Source organism: Terrapene carolina, unplaced genomic scaffold (genome assembly GCF_002925995.2).
Source record: "Terrapene carolina triunguis isolate 2854851 unplaced genomic scaffold, T_m_triunguis-2.0 Scaffold391, whole genome shotgun sequence".
NCBI classification, from domain to species: Eukaryota; Metazoa; Chordata; order Testudines; family Emydidae; genus Terrapene; species Terrapene triunguis.
This window is the reverse complement of record NW_020664742.1, coordinates 567,307-586,475: the sequence shown is the minus strand read 5'-3', so window position 1 is coordinate 586,475 and position 19,169 is coordinate 567,307. Positions and strand designations below refer to the sequence as shown.

The following is a 19,169-nucleotide window of genomic DNA, read 5'->3' as shown; positions in this document are numbered from 1 at the left end:
GGCATGTATTTTCCAGAGCTAAAGAATTATTACGCAGGATAGGCTTTAATACTACACACTAGTGAGAACTCAAATTATTGCCATTACTTTATGGAAAGAATTTTCATCATAGTTGTAATGTTCTTTCGTGTGGAGAAGCTTAGCAAACATCCAGATGTCTCCTACCTTCATTCATACATAACTGTTCAGTTAAAAATGATGGCATGAAACCTTCAATTAATTTGCAATACTTATCTAATATATATGAATGGTATAAGAAGCTTGTAATAACAAATCAATATTTTACAGATGTTTTTGTTATTGGGAGACAGCAATTGTTTGGGATTCTGATAGAGCAGGGGTAGGCAACCTATGGCACATGTGCCAAAGGCGGCACGCAAGCTGATTTTCAGTGGCACTCACACTGCCCGGGTCCTGGCCACCGGTCTGGGGGGCTCTGCATTTTAATTTAATTTTAAATGAAGCTTCTTAAACATTTTAAAAACCTATTTACTTTACATACAACAATAGTTTAGTTATATATTATAGACTTATAGAAAGAGACCTTCTAAAAATGTTAACATTTATTACTGGCATGCGAAACCTTAAATTAGAGTGAAAAAATGAAGACTCGGCACACCGCTTCTGAAAGGTTGCCGACCCCTGTGATAGAGCAATGAAGAGTCAAGGTCTCAAGGTCTAATCAACAACGTCTAATTTAACAATTAATCCTTCATTCGTTTGGGGAATTTAGTAGTGAAAATAGCTGCAAAGTGGCATCCTTACTAGAAGAGGCATTTAAATATTGATAACATGCTGTGTCACAGAATCTCTCAAACCTGCAGAGAGGTTTTGAATTTTTAAAGTGTTATCAATATTTAAGTACCTCTTCTAGTTGAAATATCCTGTACTTTGCACTGTATGGTATTTCTGTTCTAGGAAAAAACTTCAGGAATCTTATCAGCAAGTTTTGAAATTATTTGTGGAAATGGTAAAGGCCACTATCGCCACAGAAGACCTTATCTGTAAGAAAGTTGGTCTCTGTCTCGATGACAGTCTAGCATCTGGAGATTCTAGAGAAAGCCGCAGCATGATGGAAGAAGTGGGATTCATACAGCATTTCAAAGCCAGAGAGAAGCATGACCTAGAAAAAAGTGAGTCAGTCTGGGCATAGTTATTTTTTTAAGATACTGTTAATGTCATATCATACAGCCAAGGCTGTCTGCATGGATATTTTATATTACAGTGTTCTCCACGTCCACCCAATGGGGTTTTCCAGAGTTCTGATAGACTGTCAATATCCTGCTTTAATCCTTTTGCTGTAATCCTCTTGACCATGAAAATGCTGTACTGATGCAAAGATAGTTCCATTGTGTGTTCATCAAAACCATTATAATGTGCCCTTTCTCTATCATAGCATTGTGAGCCTGACTGGAATAATGAAAGGCTGGGGAGGTCTTGGACTTTGTAGCAACTATGTGCAGGCCACAGGGCCTCCTGTTATATCTTAAAAGATTTGTCATATCTAACTGGGCAACATTCATCTAGGTGTAACTATTCTCTTCAAACATCTCAAAGTAGTTTCATAGCTTCAAAAATATGTCCAAATCTGATGAAGAGGTATGTCAGTTTTTAAGTATTAAAGAACGTCTTTATGTTGAGATATTTTCCATTAATTACCGTATATACTGGTTCATAAACTGAATATTTTTGGTAAAAAAGTGACGCATCAAAGAGCAGGGATTGGCTTATAAACGGGTCTACACCAAAATTTGATGATTTTAAACTCTATGGAATCATTGAATTGAATATCTAATACATGGTCGTTTTGTTTACCTGGAGTGTCTGCAGGCATGGAGCCCTGCAGCTCCCTGTGGCTGCGGTTCGCCATTCCCAGCCAATGGGAGCTGCGGGAAGTAGCATGCCACTTCCCGCAGCTCCCATTGGCTGGGAATGGCAAACTGCGGCCACTGGGAGCTGAGGGGCTCCGTACCTGTGAACGCTCCTGGTAAACAAAACTTCCCGACCCGCCAGCGGCTTACCCTGACGGGCTGGGAGCCAAAGTTTTCCAGCCCCTGAAATATAGGGTTGGCTTATGAAAGGGTCATACAGTTTTTGCTATTTTTACTTCTCCGTCTTGGGGGGTCGGCTTATACACGAATGGGCTAATGAACGAGTATATACGGTAAACATCGCTCAGTCCCAAGAGGTGTCACTGTTACATTTTCATATGATCATGTCAGTCAGTTGTGTAACGAGTAGCTGTTTCTGGAATAATTTTTTGTAATAGTTTTTTCTAATTCATTTTATTTTTTTGGTAGGTGACCTGCTGGATGAAACTCTAACAGAACACAACCAGGTGTCTGCAGTGACCGATGAAGGGTCTGAGCTGAGCCAACACTTATGTGAGAGTGTTTTTGCAAGCCCAGACCTGGCATTTGAGAATGAAGAGATGATCCTGAAAATTTGTCGCCGTTTGCGCACTGCTGTGGAGAAACTTCTAGAGCTGGTTACAGAATCAACTAAACAAGTAAAACTAGATCTCAGCCTTTAGCTACATATTGGCATAAACAGTTGGGGTCTAATCCTGTGACATGCTAAGACCCTTGGGCATTAGGGCATTCAGCATTTTGTAGGATTGGGTTCTTGGGGAAGTGCATGAAAAGCTATGTACACAGCTCACATTTCCAATAAGAAATCTGTACACATCTTCCTACTTGCTGCATTGAAGGTTCTGCCCTCATTACCTATGAGAACTGTTCTGGTAATGTCTGTTAATATGTGCAGTAGAACCTCAGAGTTACTAACACCAAAGTTATGAACTGACTGGTCAACAACACACCCCATTTGGAACCGGAAGTATGCAATCAGGCAGCGGAGACAAAAAAAAAAGCACTGTACAGAACAATATTGTGTTAAACATAAACTAAAAAAATAAAGAGAAAGTTTAAAAAAAAAAGATTTGACAGGGTAAAGAAACAGTTTCTGTGCTTGCTTCATTTAAATTAAGATGCGTTTTTCTTCTGCATAGTAAAGTTCCAAAGCTGTATTAAGTCAGTGTTCAGTTGTAAACCTTTGAAAAATCAACCATTATGTTTTGTTTAGAGTTACGAACAACCTCCATTCCCGAGATGTTCGTTATTCTGAGGTTCTGCTGTATTTTGGACCTGAATTAGATTACATGCCATCTGTATTTTATGGGGTGCTTGTAATAATGAAACAAGATGTTTGTTGTCATGGCAAGGTTTAAACTGGAACTTTACCCACCAGTTTAATAGATATGTATTCAGCTTCCTTGTTGGAGAGCAGAATTAGGATTTTCAGGTTGCCTGTAGTGAAGCAAAGGGCAGAGGAGGGCTTTCAGACCCCTCTGAAGCGATCTTCCTACACAAAACAGTGATGACTGACCCTGGAGGGGGCCACTTCTACTGAGGAAAACTGTCATGACAGAGGCTTCTTAGGAAAGGGGTAAAGGGCAATAATGAAGGATCCTAACCCCACATACTTGCAAATATACTTTGCATGGCTTACATACTGTAAAATGGGGTGGAAGACTTTTACAATGAAAACTAGTACATAGCTGAAAGACGAAACCTGTAGATGTTTCAGTGATGGCAAACTAAGAACTTGGAATTGAGTTAAGCACTGCAAGGAGAAAGATCCATTATGTGTTTCACAATATTGTGAATCTCTGTAACTCTAAAGAGAAACTTTTGACTCCACTGGGAGCCAGTAGCAAAATTACCTTTGACTTCAGTGAGATTGAGCCATAAAACCCATTTTTAAAGTCATGCATTATGCGGTGAGGTGGTTGTTTGAAAAGACCTACCGTATATACTTGATCATAAGCCGGTTCTTTTTTTAAGCCGACCCGCCCAAGATGGATAAGTAAAAATGGAAAATTTTTATAACCCGTTCATAAGCTGACCCTATAATTCAGGGGTCAGCAAACTTTGGCTCCTGGGCCATCAGGATAAGCCGCTGGTGGGCCGAGATGGTTTGTTTACCTCGAGCGTCCGCAGGCATGGAGGTAAACGTAAGTAAACAAAATGTCTTGGCGCGCCAGCTGCTTACCCTGACGGGCTGGGACAGCAACTGGTGGGGAAATTTGGGGGGGGGGGGGGGGGAGGCGGGGAGGCAGGGGAGGAACCCCTGTGATCACCCCCCACATGACCCCACCCCTAGCCCAGGACCCCCCCACACTCTCCCCATCCTATCCCTTCCCACCTTATCTGGGGAGGACCAGGGGAGGATGTCTCTGGCCTGGCAGGAGCTGCTCCAGCAGGCTGGGCAGCGCGGCCGCAGCCTGCTCCAGCGGGCCAGGCTGGGCGGCGCAGCCGCAGCCTGCTCCAGCGGCGTGGCCACGGTCTGCTCTTGGGGGCGGGGCTGAGCGGCATGGCTGCAGCCTGCCAGCCCTAGAGCTGCAGCTGCTTCGGAGGCTGGGGGGAGAGCAGCATGGCCCGAAGTGGAGAGACTTTGGCCCCGCCTCTTCCCTTCCGGCTTTGCTGGCTGTGCTGCCTCTCCATGCTGCCTCTGTTGGGGGGAGGGGCTGTGTCCCACCTCTCCCTCTCTATACCCGTTCATAAGCCGACCCCCTTCTCTTGTGCTTCCCTTTTTTACTAAAAAAATTCGGCTTATGAACGAGTATATACGATATTTTTATTATTACTGCTTCAAAACACTTAGTTGGCTATTAATACATTAAAACAAAGTCCTATAATAAAACATGTTAGGAATATGTAGCAATTAAGCTACAAGCTGCTTTGTAATTGGCAGAAGCACTTGATAGATAAATATTACAAAAATTAAAATAAGTTCTCTTTTTATAAGGGTTCAGATTATCATTGCAGTTCATATGTTTAGCGTTGTATGTTGTGATGTACCTTTTTTTTTTTTTTTTTAGTTGGAGAAAACACATGAAATTCATGCTCACTTTGAGGAAGAATTCAGCCGCAGAAATCAGGAAACTGCCCAAGTGGTTAGTCAGCACCATGATCTAATGGAGTGTCTAAATGAGGAAAATGAGGCAAAGAATCAACTGGCACTGGAGCTTCATAAAGCAGAAGGTAAGGAAATGAAACAAAAACAGATTTCAGATGCTATTTATATAATATAAAAAAATGGATTTGGAGGTGGATCAATGAATTTATAATGCATATTTGATTGCTTTACCTGCCCACTTTGGCATTCTAAATCCCTGTGTTACTTGAAACAGATATGTCCTCTTTCTCCCCTCAAATGTGGCACTTGCCTCCCCACCATCAGAATTACACTTACCTGAGGCCCGGAATGGGCCCAGTGTTCAGTACTGTATTAGTGGCATGTTTTTTATGCTAAAAATGTCAGGACTTTAAAAACCAGTATCTCACATTCTTGCATGGCTAGAAATGGAATGGGAGCTTTATACCATTCGGAAAGGGGAGATGCCTAGTTTCCCAATGGGTCCCAGCACTCACAGCTAGTCCAGAAAGGACCCACATGACAGTAGAAGGCAATATTTGATGAGGATGTATGCAAAGGAAATTATAAAAGACATGGGAGACAAAAGAAAGAAAAGGGTATTAACCGGAGAGCATTGAATACCAACTGTCAGGCAAAATTGGAATTGCTAAATAATTATTTTACTTTGTCTATCACTGAAAGAAACAAGTGACCTTAGTACTTGATGTTCGTAATTTTAAAACTAGCAGGATGTGATGAAAATTACTCAGAGTATTACAGGAAGTAATCAAGGAACTCTGTCATTAGCAGTTGCTTTTGGAAACTTTTTCTTAGACAGAAGTCCCAAGAGGTGCATAGGGGAAACATACTGTCAGTTTTGGGAAATGTGAGACCCAGTGAAGTACAAACCAGTTGTTCTCTGACGACTTGGGAAATAAAAGCCAGCATTGGTTTAAAAGACCGATGGTTGCACCAAAATGCATGTAATGTCATTCCTTGTCAAATAACTAGTTTAATAGTATTGTTGAGTTTTTGTAGTGTGCTTTTATGTGCTCAAAGCACTCAGAAATGTTACCTAATTAAGCCTGATGCCAACCTTTGTAGGCAGATATTATGCCCATTTTACACATGAGGAAATTAATCAGCAAAAAGGCTGTGTTGTCCATTTCTTTGGAGAGTGAGGGAGAGAGGCTGTTTAGAGAAGGGGTAATGGTTGGCACAGTTACATACAAGGATGCTATAAGCAGGAAGGGGAAGAGAACTGTTACGAATAAGACATGAAATCATGGATTTAAATGGGAGAGAATTTCAACTTTAAATATCTATTTTAAGAAGTGCTGATATTGAAGTGTTACACTCTCTTACAAATATATTTAAAACGGGGGAAATGTGTTATGGCATCATGGCATGCCCCTAAAGGCAGTGGTGGAATCCATCAGTACTTGAGATCTTGGTTACAACTTGATGATATGAATGGGTGTGATACTCCTTTTGAAAATTCTTTTGTTGTTTCTTGTACATGGTAAATTTTACTGTTAAGAACATAAAAATGGCTATACTAGGTCAGACTAATAGCCCACCCAGACCAGTGTTTTGTCTTTCAGTGGGGGCTGGTGCTAGATGTTTCAGATGGAGTGAACCGAACAGGGCAATTTATCGAGTGATCCACGCCCTGTTGTCGTGTCCCAGTTTGTAGCAGTCAGAGGTTTAGGGACTCCCAGACCAGTGGGTTGCGTCCCAGCCTTCTTGGCAAATTGCCTTGGATGGACCCGTCCTCCATGAACGTATCTAATTATTTTTTGAACCCAGTTATGGTTGTGGCCTTCACAAGATCCCCTAGCAATGAGCTCCACAGGCCGACTGTGTGTTGTGTGAAGAAATATTTTCTTATGTTTATTTTAAACCTTCTGCCTATTAATTTCATTGGACGGCCCCTGGTTCTTGTGTTACGTGAATAGATAACTAACACTCCCCTATTCACTTTCTCCACACCATTCAGGATTTTATAGATCTCTGTCATATCCTCCCTGAGTTCTCTTTTCCAAGCTGAACAGTCCCAGTCTTCTTGCTCTCTCTTCATATGGAAGCTGTTCAATAGCTTTACTTGTTTTTCTAGCCTTCTCTGTGTTTTTTCCAATTGACCAGAACTGCACACATTATTCAAGGTGTGGGTGTACCATGGATTTATATAGTGGATTTAAAGTTAACATGTAACAGATCTGCTTTTACAGTGGTTTTCAACCTTTTTTTCATTTGCGGACCCCTAAAAAAGTTTCGAATACAGGTGCAGACTCCTTTGGAAATCTTAGACATAGCTTGCAGAGCCCAGGTTGAAAACCACTGTTCTGTGGTAACGACAACCTTCTGTGGACCCTTTAGACATAGTCTGTGGACTGCCAGGGGTCTGCGGATCACAGGTTTAAAACCTCTGTGCTAGTATATATCTAAATTTTGGCTTGTATAAGTTACAAATAAATGTTCTTTAAGGAATTTCTTCCATAAATCTGTGCTATTATTTGTGCAAGGCACACCTCTGGCACAACTTGGACCTGTCTAATAGCTCAAAGAAAACTTAAACATCTTGTATGCACTATCAATACATATGCTGAGAATTAGCCAGATTCTTCTGTCATATGCCCTTATTTTAGTTTATTTTTTCCTGCAGACAGGCTTTGGAGCATCTTAAAATGCCCTTTAGTATGTTATGTGTTTTTTTTCTACGATTGAACGAAGATACAGTACTGAATTTAAAATAAATGGGTTGTTCTTCGAGTGCTGTCCCTGTGGGTGCTCCACTTTGGGTATTGGTGCGTCCCGGCACTGTTGATCAGAGATTTATGGTAGCCGTGTCTGTGCGGATAGGTGTCTTGCGGTGCCGCTGGTGCCGCATGAAGTGCGCGCACGACCTGAGCCCTCTAGTTCCTTCTCAACTGTCCTCGGCTGAAGACGGAGCTCTGGGGCAGTATTAGCACTCTTCCCTAAAATAGTTAAAAAATAGTTTAATTAGATAGTTAGAAAGTTATAGTTACCGTTAGTGTTAATTCCCCCCCCCCCCCCCCCAATAAAACTATTTTGTTAGCTACCTCCTCTCAGGGGATAGTTATCCGTTAAGATGCCTGGCTCCTCAGGCTTCAGACACTGTGGCTCCTGCGTGAAGCTATGCCCATTTCAGATGGGCATTCATTGTGTGTATGCTGTCTGGGTGAGGAGCATAACCCCCAAAATGCCCCCACTGCAGCAATTTGAGAGCCAGAGCCCGATGTGATAGGGATCTCTGGCTAAAAATGATTTTAATGGAGAAATCCCTCCAACCCGATTCAGACAAGCAGACTGCCTCTCTAGACACTCCTCCAGTTGAAAAAGGAGACATACCCTATGAAAGACCAAAAAAGAGGGCTCAGAATTCTCCGCAGAGAGTACTGCGAAAAGAAAGGCTCCTGCCAGGTCGCTACCTCCAATGCCGACATATGCTCGGGGGAGCACCTATGATGCTCCAGGCACCTCCAGCAACGCCGAGGTCCGAGCAAAGGAGACAGAGTCAAGGCACAAAGACATGCCTCCTCCATGGCACCAAGTTCACCTGCAAGGGACTCGGCACCGAGCATCTCCTCAGGCACCATGCCTACGCCCTCGGCACCGACAACACAGTCGGTACCGGTGGGAAAAAAACAAGTCGGCACCGGCCGCACTGACTAAACAGTCACAGCATTTGTCGGCACTGACGCGGGCACCAGTGAGAGCGGACGTCATGGCACTGATGGTCCAGACGTTGGCACCACACAGTCTCTGTTCCACCAGAAAGAGTTGGTGATACTGTCGGCACCGCACTCCCCGATACTCGGTACCGAGGGTTCCCCGACAGGCTATGGAGGAGATCCCAACAGCTCTCACGACATTGCACAATTTTCCAGTGAAGACGAGGAGGAGATGCAGGAGCAAAACACCTTCTCACTACACCATTCCTCACCAAAAGAACGCCGACCACCTTGGAGCCATATGGGACCAAGATACCACCAGACGACTCAACCATGGTGCAGACCGCCATGGATATACTCCCCTATGGCCTTCCTAATGCAGTGGGCACATTGGCAACCCTGGGCTTCTTACACGGTCCACATTCCAGGCTACCCACGGCGCACAGACGCGAACTGCACTCTAACCCTGCATCTTCCACACTGCAGCCCATGGAGACTCAGGACGTAGGCGAGGACACGGAAACTGGAACAGACCAAGAAATTACCTCTCCTGCTCACAACACTTCCTCCTCCCCAGATGAGGCCATTATGCCCCCAATGCTAACTTGAGCAGACAATTTCAAGTAGTTTCAAGAACTGTTTAAGCGGGTCACTCACAGCCAGGAAATACCACTAGAGGAGGTGCAGACAAACCAGCACAAGCTGGTACAAATACTACAACCATCACCTACTTCCAAGATCGCTCATCCTATCAACGATGCCATCTTGGAACCGGCAGAGACCGTCTGGCAGACACCAGCCTTAATTCTGCCAATGTGCAAAAGGGGCAGACTTTCTCTTTGCACATCTGCCCCCCAACACCGTAGTGGTCAATGTTGCGAATCAACGCGGCAAGCAACAACAGTTTTTAAATCTACACCACAGGAGAAAGAACACATGAGACTCTACCTGTTTGGGTGTAAAGTTTATTCTTCAGGCACCATACAATTCAGAGTGGCCAATCTGCATTGTTAGCTAAATATTATTATGATAACTATGTGAAACTTAGCTCGTTCATAGCAGAGCTCCCCAAGGAGAAACGGTCACAGTTTCAAGCCATCATCAATGAGGGTCAACTGATAGCCAAAACAGCCCCACAAGTGTCACTAGACACTGCAGCCAGAACCATGTCCACAGCTGTAGTGATGTGCCGGTGATCCTGGCTACAGGCCATGCATAAAACCAAGGAACTGCCAACAAAGGTAGAAGACCTACTTTTCGATCGAGAAAAGCTTTTCTCAAAGAAAACTGATGAGGTGCTTCATTCGATGAAGGACTCTTGGGCCACCTTCCGCACTTTGGGGATTTATACCCCACCTGCGAAGAGAAGGTGGTACCATAGAATCATAGAATATTAGGGTTGGAAGAGACCTCAGGAGGTCATCTAGTCCAACCCCCTGCTCAAAGCAGGGCCAATCCCTAACTAAATGATCCCAGCCAAGGCTTTGTCAAGCTGGGCCTTAAAAACCTCTAAGGATGGAGATTACACCACCTCCCTAGGTAACCCATTCCAGTGCTTCACCACCCTTCTAGTGAAATAGTGTTTCCTAATACCAACCTAGACCTCCCCCACTGCAACTTGAGACCTTTGCTTCTTGTTTTGTCATCTGCCACCACTGAGAACAGCCTAGCTCCATCCTCTTTGGAACCCCCCTTCATGTAAATCCCCCCTCACTCTTCTCTTCTGCAGACTAAATAACCCCAGTTCCCTCAGCCTCTCCTCGTAAATCATGTGCCCCAGCCCCCTAATCATTTTTGTTGCCCTCCACTGGACTCTCTCCAATATGTCCACATCCATTCTGTAGTGGGGGACCAAAATTGGATGCAATACTCCAGGTGTGGCCTCACCAGTGCCGAATAGAGGGGAATAATCACTCCCCTCAATCTGCTGCCAATGCTCCTACTAATACAGCCCAATATGCCATTGGCCTTCTTGGCAACAAGGGCACACTGCTGACTCATATCCAGCTTCTTGTCCGCTGTAATCCCCAGGTCCTTTTCTGCAGAACTACTGCTTAGCCAGTCGGTCCCCAGCCTGTAGCGGTGCATGGGATTCTTCTGTCCTAAATGCAGAACTCTACACTTTTTCTGTTGAACCTGATCAGATTTCTTTTGGCCCAATCCTCCAATTGGTCGAGGTCACTCTGGACCTTATTCCTACCCTCCATCGTATCTACCTCTCCCCCCCAGCTTAGTATAATCTGCGAACTTGCTGAGGGTTCAATCCATCCCATCATCCAGATCATTAATAAAAATGTTGAACAAAACCGACCCCAGGGTCACTCTGCTTGAAACCGGCTTCCAACTAGACATCGAGCTGTTGATCACTACCCATTGAGCCGACAATCTAGCCAGCTTTCTATCCACCTTTTAGTCCATTCATCCAATCCATACTTTCTTAACTTGCTGGCAAGAATACTGTGGGAGACCGTATCAAAAGCTTTGCTAAAGTCAAGATATATCACATCCACTGCTTTCCCCATATCCACAGAGCCAGTTATCTCATCATAGAAGGCAATCAGGTTGGTCAGGCATGACTTGCTCTTGGTAAATCCATGTTGACTGTTCCTGATCACCTTCCTCTCCTCCAAGGGCTTCAAAATGGATTCCTTGAGGACATGCTCTATGATTTTTCCAGGGACTGAAGTGAGGCTGACTGGTCTGTAGTTCCCCGGGTTCTCTCTTTTCCAGATGGGCACTATATTTGCCTTTTCCCAATTGTCCGGGACCTCAATTGCCACAAATTTTCAAAGATAATGGCCAATGGCTCTGCAATCACATCAGTCAACTCCCTCACCACCCTTGGCTGCATTAGATCTGGACCCATGGACTTGTGCATATCCAGCTTTTCTAAATAGTCCTTAACCTGTTCTTTCACCACTGAGCGCTGCTCACCTCCTCCCCATACTGTGTTGCCCAGTGCAGCAGTCTGGGAACTGCCTTTGTCTGTGAATACCGAGGCAAAAAAAGCATTGAGTACTTCAGCTTTTTCCACATCATCTGTCACTATGTTGCCTCCCCCATGCAGTAAGGGTCCCACACTTTCCCTGACAACCTTCTTGTTGCTAACATAGCTGTAGAAACCCTTCTTGTTACCCTTCACATCCCTTGCTAGCTGCAACTCCAGTTGTGTTTTGGCCTTCCTAATTACACCGCTGCATGCTCTAGCAATATTTTTATACTCCTCCCTAGTCATCTGTCCAAATTTCCACTTCTTGTAAGCTTCCTTTTTGAGTTTAATCTCACCGATGATTTCACTGTTAAGCCAAGCTGGTCGCCTGCCATATTTGCTATTCTTTCTGCACGTCGGGATGGTTTGTTCCTGCGCCCTCAATAAGGATTCTTTAAAATACAGCCAGATCTCCTAGACTCCTTTCCCCCTCATATTAGCCTCCCAGAGGATCCTGCCTATCAGTTCCCTAAGGGAGTTTGTCTGCTTTTCTGAAGCCCAGGGTTCGTATTTTGCTATTCTCCTTTCTTCCTTTTTTCAGGATCCTGAACTCAACCATCTCATGGTCACTGCTGCCTAGGTTGCCACCCACTTCTACTTCCCCTACCAATTCTTCCCTGTTTGTAGGCAGGAGGTCAAGAGGAGCACGGCCCATAGTCGGTTCCTCCAGCACTTTTACCAGGAAGTTGTCCCCAACACTCTCCAAAAACTTCCTGGATTATCTGTGCACTGCTGTATTGCTCTCCTAGCAGATGTCAGGGTGATTGAAGTCCCCCATTAGAACCAGGGCCTGTGATCTGGAGACTTCGGTTAATTGTCCGAAGAAAGCCTTGTCTACCTCATCCTTCTGATCTGGTGGTCTATAGCACATGCCCACCACGACATCACCCTTTTGTTCTTGCCTCTAAACTTAACCCAAAGACTCTCAACGGGCTTTTCTCCAGTTTCAAACTGGAGCTCTGAGCAATCATACTGTTCTCTTACATATAATGCAACTCCTCCACGTTTCCTCCTGTACCTGTCCTTCCTGAACAGTTTATACCCATCCATGACAGTGCTCCAGTCATTTGAACCGCCCCACCAAGTTCCTGTTATTCCAATCATATCATAATTCCTTGATTGTGCCAGGACTTCCAGTTCTTCCTGCTTGTTTCCCAGGCTTCTTGCGCTCATGCACATGCACCTAAGATAACTAGCCGATTGCCCTACTTTCTCAGTATGAATCAGGAGGTTTCCCGTCTTGCACCCTCCTCCTTGTGTTTCCTCCCGGTATCGCACTCCCTCACTTACCTCTGGGCTTAGGTCACTATCCCCCGGCGAACCTAATTTAAAGCCCTCTTCACTAGGTTAGCAAGCCTGCCTGCGAAGATGCTCTTCCCTCTCTTCATTAGGTGGATCCCATCTCTTCCTAGCAATCCTTCTTCCCGGAACAACATCCAATGGTCGAAGAATCCAAATCCCTCTCTCTGACATCACCTGTGTAACCACGCATTCACCTCCACAATTGACAGTCCCTACCTGGGCCTTTTCCTTCAACAGGGAGGATGGACAAGAACACGCCTTGCGCCTCAAACTCCTTTATCCTTCTTCCCAGAGCTATGTAGTCTGCAGTGATCCACTCAAGATCATTCTTGGCAATATCATTGGTGCCCATGTGGAGAAGTAGGAAGGGGTAGTGATTCGAGGTCTTGATCAGTCTCGGTAAGCACTCCACATCCTGGATTCTAGCTCCAGGAAAGCAGCACACTTCGAGTCTCCTGGTCTGGTCGGCAGATGGATGACTCCATCCCCCTTAGGAGGGAGTCCCCGACCACCACCACCTGTCTCCTCCTCTTGGGAGTGGTGGTCATGGAACCCGCATCCCTAGGACAATGCATCCTATGCCTTCTGGCCGATGGGGTCTCCTTATGATACCTTCCCTCACAGGGCCCTTCCAAATCCTTCTCTGCAGTAGTACCTGTGAAGAGACCCGTATCAGATACCCAGAGACTCCTCTAACAACCGGCAGCAACATTGGCCTTACGTCGAGGAACGCCTCAATCACAGGCGCCAACTTCCCAATCAGACCCTCCAAAACCGCAATTTTGAAAATTTGGTCAAGGGTTTGAACGACCTCCCTCACCAGACAGCGCCTATGCCCGACCCATTCCCAATTTTTGGTCATTGACTTTGCCCTTTTTATCACATCTGGACCTCAATAACATTGGACCAATGGGTTTTAGAAATAATCCGTTTGGGATATACCATCCCCTTCACCTCCCGATCACCTTCCCTATCCTCCTCCCTGTCCCTCTTCAGGGACCCTTCTCATGAGCACCTATTACGACAAGAAGTCAATCATCTTCTACAACTAGGTGCCGTGGAATGAGTTCCTTCACAATTCAAAGGGAGGGGATTGTAGTTCCATTATTTCCTGACCCAGAAGAAGAATGGGGGATGGAGACCTAATCTGGACCTAAGGAAACTCAATAAATTCGTATGCTCCCAAAAATTCAAGATGGTCACATTGGACACGATACTTCCAGCGCTGCAACAGGGGGACTGATTTTCAGCCCTCGACCTTCAAGATGCTTATTTCCATATCACCATTCATCCCGCTTACAGGAAATTTGTGTTTCACGGTAGGACATGAACACTTTCAGTACAGAGTTCTACCATTCGGCCTATCTGCAGAAAAGGACCTAGGGGTTACAGTGGACGAGAAGCTGGATATGAGTCAACAGTGTGTTCTTGTTGCCAAGAAGGCTAATGGCATTTTGGGCTGTATAAGTAGGGGCATTGCCAGCAGATCGAGGGACGTGATCATTCCCCTCTATTCAACATTGGTGAGGCCTCATTTGGAGTACTGTGTCCAGTTTTGGGCCCCACACTACAAGAAGGATGTGGAAAAATTGGAAAGAGTCCAGCAGAGGGCAACAAAAATGATTAGGGGGCTGGAGCACATGACTTATGAGGAGAGGCTGAGGGAACTGGGATTGTTTAGTCTGCAGAAGAGAAGAATGAGGGGGGATTTGGTAGCTGCTTTCAACTACCTGAAAGGGGGTTCCAAAGAGGATGGATCTAGACTGTTCTCAGTGGTACCAGATGACAGAACAAGGAGTAATGGTCTCAAGTTGCAGTGGGGGAGGTTTAGGTTGGATATTAGGAAAAACTTTTTCACTAGGAGGGTGGTGAAGCACTGGAATGGGTTACCTAGGGAGGTGGTGGAATCTCCTTCCTTAGAGGTTTTTAAGGTCAGGCTTGACAAAGCCCTGGCTGGGATGATTTAGTTGGGAATTGGTCCTGCTTTGAGCAGGGGGTTGGACTAGATGACCTCCTGAGGTCCCTTCCAACCCTGATATTCTATGATTCTATCTACTGCTCCCAGAGTTTTCTCCAAAACCCTAGGGGTAGTCGTGGCACATTTACGCCAACAGGGAATAATGATCTTTCCCTACCTGGACGACTGCCTTATCAAAGGCCCAGCCCTACAAGAAATGATGGACACAGTCTAGACCACTATCACACTATTCCGGGAGCTAGGGTTACAAATAAACAAATGAAAATCGTTTGTAATCCCGGTCCAACAACTGGACTTCATCAGGGCACATCTCGATGCTATAGAAGCCAAGGCTTCCCTACCTCAGGCGAAATTCATAACTCTAACAAACCTTATCTCAGATTTACAAGTCATCCCTCAAATATGCGGTTGTACTGTCCTGCAACTACTAGGACACATAGCAGCCACAACGTTCATGGTACGACATGCAAGACTACACATGCGATGCCTACAAGGCTGGTTACGCAAGGTATACATACCCAGCAAACACAACCTACACAAATGACTCTCAGTACCACCCAGTGTCCTGGACACTGTACAATGGTGGACAAGACCACAAAATGTATGTATGGGCTTCCCTTTCCAGCAGGAACCCCCATCTGTTGTGATCACCACAGATGCCTCACTGATGGGCTGGAGTGCCCATATGAATCATCACACGGCCCAAGGCAAATGGTCTCTGGCAGAGACTGAGCTACACATCAACCTACTACAGCTATGTGCAGTCCGCAATGCCTGCAGACAATTCCTATCTCATATAAAGAACAAATCTATTTGCATCATGACCAATAATATTGCATGCATGTCTTACATCAACTGCCAAGGAGGCGCTCATTCACACCCGCTACGCACCAAAGCCATAAAATATGGAACTGGTGCACACAACACTACATAAACATCTTGGCATGGTACCTGCCTGGCTGTCAGAATGCGACAGCGGACACACTCAGCAGGTACTTCTCCCAAGACCATGCCGATGGGGAATTCCCATCATCGACCTGTTCGCATCCCCAACAAACCGCAAATGCGCAATGTTCTGTTTGCGAGCAGGACTCTGACCACGATCACTGGGGAACACCTTCCTCATCAAATGGGAGGCACAACTCATGTATTTATTTCCACTGATATCAAGCATGACATACTAGATACGAACAGACAGGACCAAGGTTATCCTCAGAGTCACGACATAGCCCAGACAAACATGGTACCCTTATCTGATGCGAATGGCGGTATGTGCCCCACGAGCCCTCCCTCCTAGTCCAGACCTGCTGTCTCAGCACCACAGTCGTACTCTTCACCTGAACCTGGAGCTACTCCACTTACAAACATGGCTCCTACATGGTTCCACCATGGTGAACTAATCTACTCAGAACAAGTTAAACATGTGTTATTAAACAGCAGGAAGATGACCATGCTTAATACTTGCCTTCAAAAATGGAAGAGATTCTCCGCCTGGTGTCAAGAAAGACAATTAACAGCCTCTACAGTACCACTAGTGCTGGAATACCTACTGGAGCTGAAAAGTTCAGGTTTAACACTGAGCTCGATCAAAGTTCATCTGGTGGCCATTATAGTGTTCCATCAGGAGATCGATGGAACCTCAACATTCGCGGACCCAACTACTAAACGCTTCCTCACGGGTCTCGTGAACGTTTACCCAGAAGTTTGTTGGCCTAGCCCAACGTGGGACCTCAATCTGGTGCTGAAATGCCTCACCAGACCACCATTCGAACCATTAGTCATCTGTTCCGTGCTACATTTATCCATGAAAGTGGCCTTTCTGGTTGCTATTACTTCTGCCAGAAGGGTGAGTGAGATAGGTCCGCTCATGGCTGATCCTTCATACACAATATTCTTCAAAGAAAAGGTTATGCTATGTCCGCACCCAAAGGTTACGTCTACATTTCATCTGAACTAACCAATCCATCTCCCTACATTCTACCCTAAGCCTCTCAGGAATCCAAGAGAGGCCACCCTGCACCCACTGGACTTTAGACGTGTGCTAGTGATTTACCTTGAAAGGATCAAACCCTTCCGGAATTCTCCTAGACATTGTCTCTACTATTGAGCGCTCAAAAGGAGACACAATATCTACTCAGAGATTGTCTAGCTGGATCTTCACATGCATTCAACTGTGCTATCGTATGCAGAATACAGAACCACCGGAACACATTAGAGCACATTCTACTAGATCTGTTTTAACCTCAATAGCGTTTCTACATAGTGTTCCAATATTAGAGATTTGTAAGGCGGCCACTTGGGCCTCTGTCCACACATTTGCTGAACACTATGCAATCACTCATGACTCCAGGGGTGACGCCATAGTGGGTCTCACAATACTTACCTCAATGACTCAAACAAACCCGAAGTCCCCTGAGGGGCACTGCTGTACAGTCACCTGAAGTGGAGCACCCACAGTGACAGCACTCGAAGAAGAAGGGAAGGTTACTCACCTTGTGCAGGAACTGAGGTTCTTCAAGATGTGTGTCCCGGTGGGAGCTCCACTACTCGCCCTCTACTTCAGAGTTCGCAGTAGGGACTCTGTGGTAGAGAAGGAACTGGAGGCCTCGGGTCGTGTGCACGCTACATGCGGCACCAATGGCACCGTGACCCGCCTACTGCGCACGCATGATCCGCGGGGACACTGCTACTGTAAATCTCCAATCAGCAGCGCTGGGATGCACCAACACCCGAAGTGGAGCACCCACAGGGACACAGATCTCGAAGAATCTCAGTTACTGCACAAAGTGAGTAACCTTCCCTTCCTATTGGTGATAGTTTGAATAGTTAGTTGATAGTACTTTATGTAAGAAATTCAGTGTCTACTCTTTTAGTTTACCTTTGGATTTTAGGTATCATTGAAGGCTATGTAGCAGAGAAAGCAGCCTTAGAAGAGGCAATGAGCCTGAAAGAAGAATCTGAACGACGCCTTGTTTTGGAACTGGAGAGCTTGCAGGAACAGTTTCAGAAGCTAACCCAGGAACAGGCAATACTCTGTGAGGAGCGGGATATGCTAATAAGTCAAAAGAAAGCTCTGGCTGCCAACGTAGGAGAAATAGAAGTTGGTAAGTAATGTTTAATAACATTTATTGATATTTCTTTTGTATAATGGTCGATTGAATAGCTCAGGACAGGAAAGGGTAGAGCAGGGACTTCCCGTTAACTTTGAAAATAAATAAACCCAGACATGACACTTCTGTTTTTAGAAATAAGATGTTGCTGTTAATGAGGAGTACTCCAATGTCTAGTGACAAATGGAAGGAGTACGGAAAAATAAGCATGATGAACTAAAAGTGATACTGAATGGAAGGTGATGTAATTGATAATGAAGATCTGTCAACTAAAATTTAGTTAACTGATAGAGCATAGGCAGGAGAGAAAGGGAAAAATAAGTAGATCTGTGTCACTAGGGGCTTGTCTACACTACCTCCCAGGCAGCGATCGATCCAGCGGGGGTCAGTTTATCGCGTCTCATATAGACGTGAAAAATCGACCCCTGAGCGCTCTCCTGTCGACGCCAGTACTCCATCAGAATGAGGCGCGTAAGCGGAGTCAACGGGAGAGCGTCTGCTGTCAACTTACTGCAGTGAAGACACTGTGGTAAGTAGATCTAAGTATGTCGACTTCAGCTACGCTATTCACATAGCTGAAGTTGCGTATCTTAGATCGACCCCGCATGGTAGTGTAGACAAGCTCTAGAACACCACTACAGTACCCAGGAAATGGACTGAAAATGCAGGAAGTAGTTAAATAACTTGGATAAGGCTAAAATAACTAAAGATGCAGGATAAATTGTAATGGGCATCTGCTATAAACTCCCTACAGACTAGAATTCAGTGAGTCAAAACCCCTGGGGAAAGCAATCTAGGAGGGACAAGTAGGAGGAGGCTTTAATGATCTGGACTCTAGACAACTAGACAGCTATTTGCTGACAGCAGAGGAATGTAGAGTCTCAGGGCTACTGGGTTCAATTTCAGGCATTCTTTAGACTATTCTGTCCTGTGTATTCACCCTCCCCCCAAAATCCCTGTTCCTCTCTGCTCCTGTTTGCCTCCAAACCTTCAGGCTCTGCACCTCTCCTCTTCTATTTACCACCTGTCCCCTCCCCCCCATCCAACCCCTTGTTCTGGCTCCTGCCTTTCTCCTCCTATGCTACTCCTATCCACCAGTCCAACCTCTGTCTCTTGACACCTACCCCTTCCGCTCCTGTCCATCCCCTCCATCTCCTGTCTCCCTCTGCCCTGTC

The 19,169-nt window shown here is 45.4% G+C and overlaps 1 protein-coding gene across 4 annotated transcripts in view; it reads left to right on the top strand.

The window, feature by feature from the left end:
• The window catches only part of PCNT (pericentrin), a 248,169-nt gene that overhangs the window by 125,568 nt on the left and 103,432 nt on the right, over positions 1 to 19,169 (top strand). For all 4 annotated transcript variants that reach the window (XM_026658033.1, XM_026658029.1, XM_026658030.1 and 1 more), the window contains 4 exons: positions 919 to 1,133; positions 2,301 to 2,509; positions 4,883 to 5,045; positions 17,776 to 17,988. In XM_026658033.1, coding sequence (XP_026513818.1) covers positions 919 to 1,133; positions 2,301 to 2,509; positions 4,883 to 5,045; positions 17,776 to 17,988 — 800 coding nt within the window. The remainder of the gene's footprint in view (positions 1 to 918; positions 1,134 to 2,300; positions 2,510 to 4,882; positions 5,046 to 17,775; positions 17,989 to 19,169) is intronic.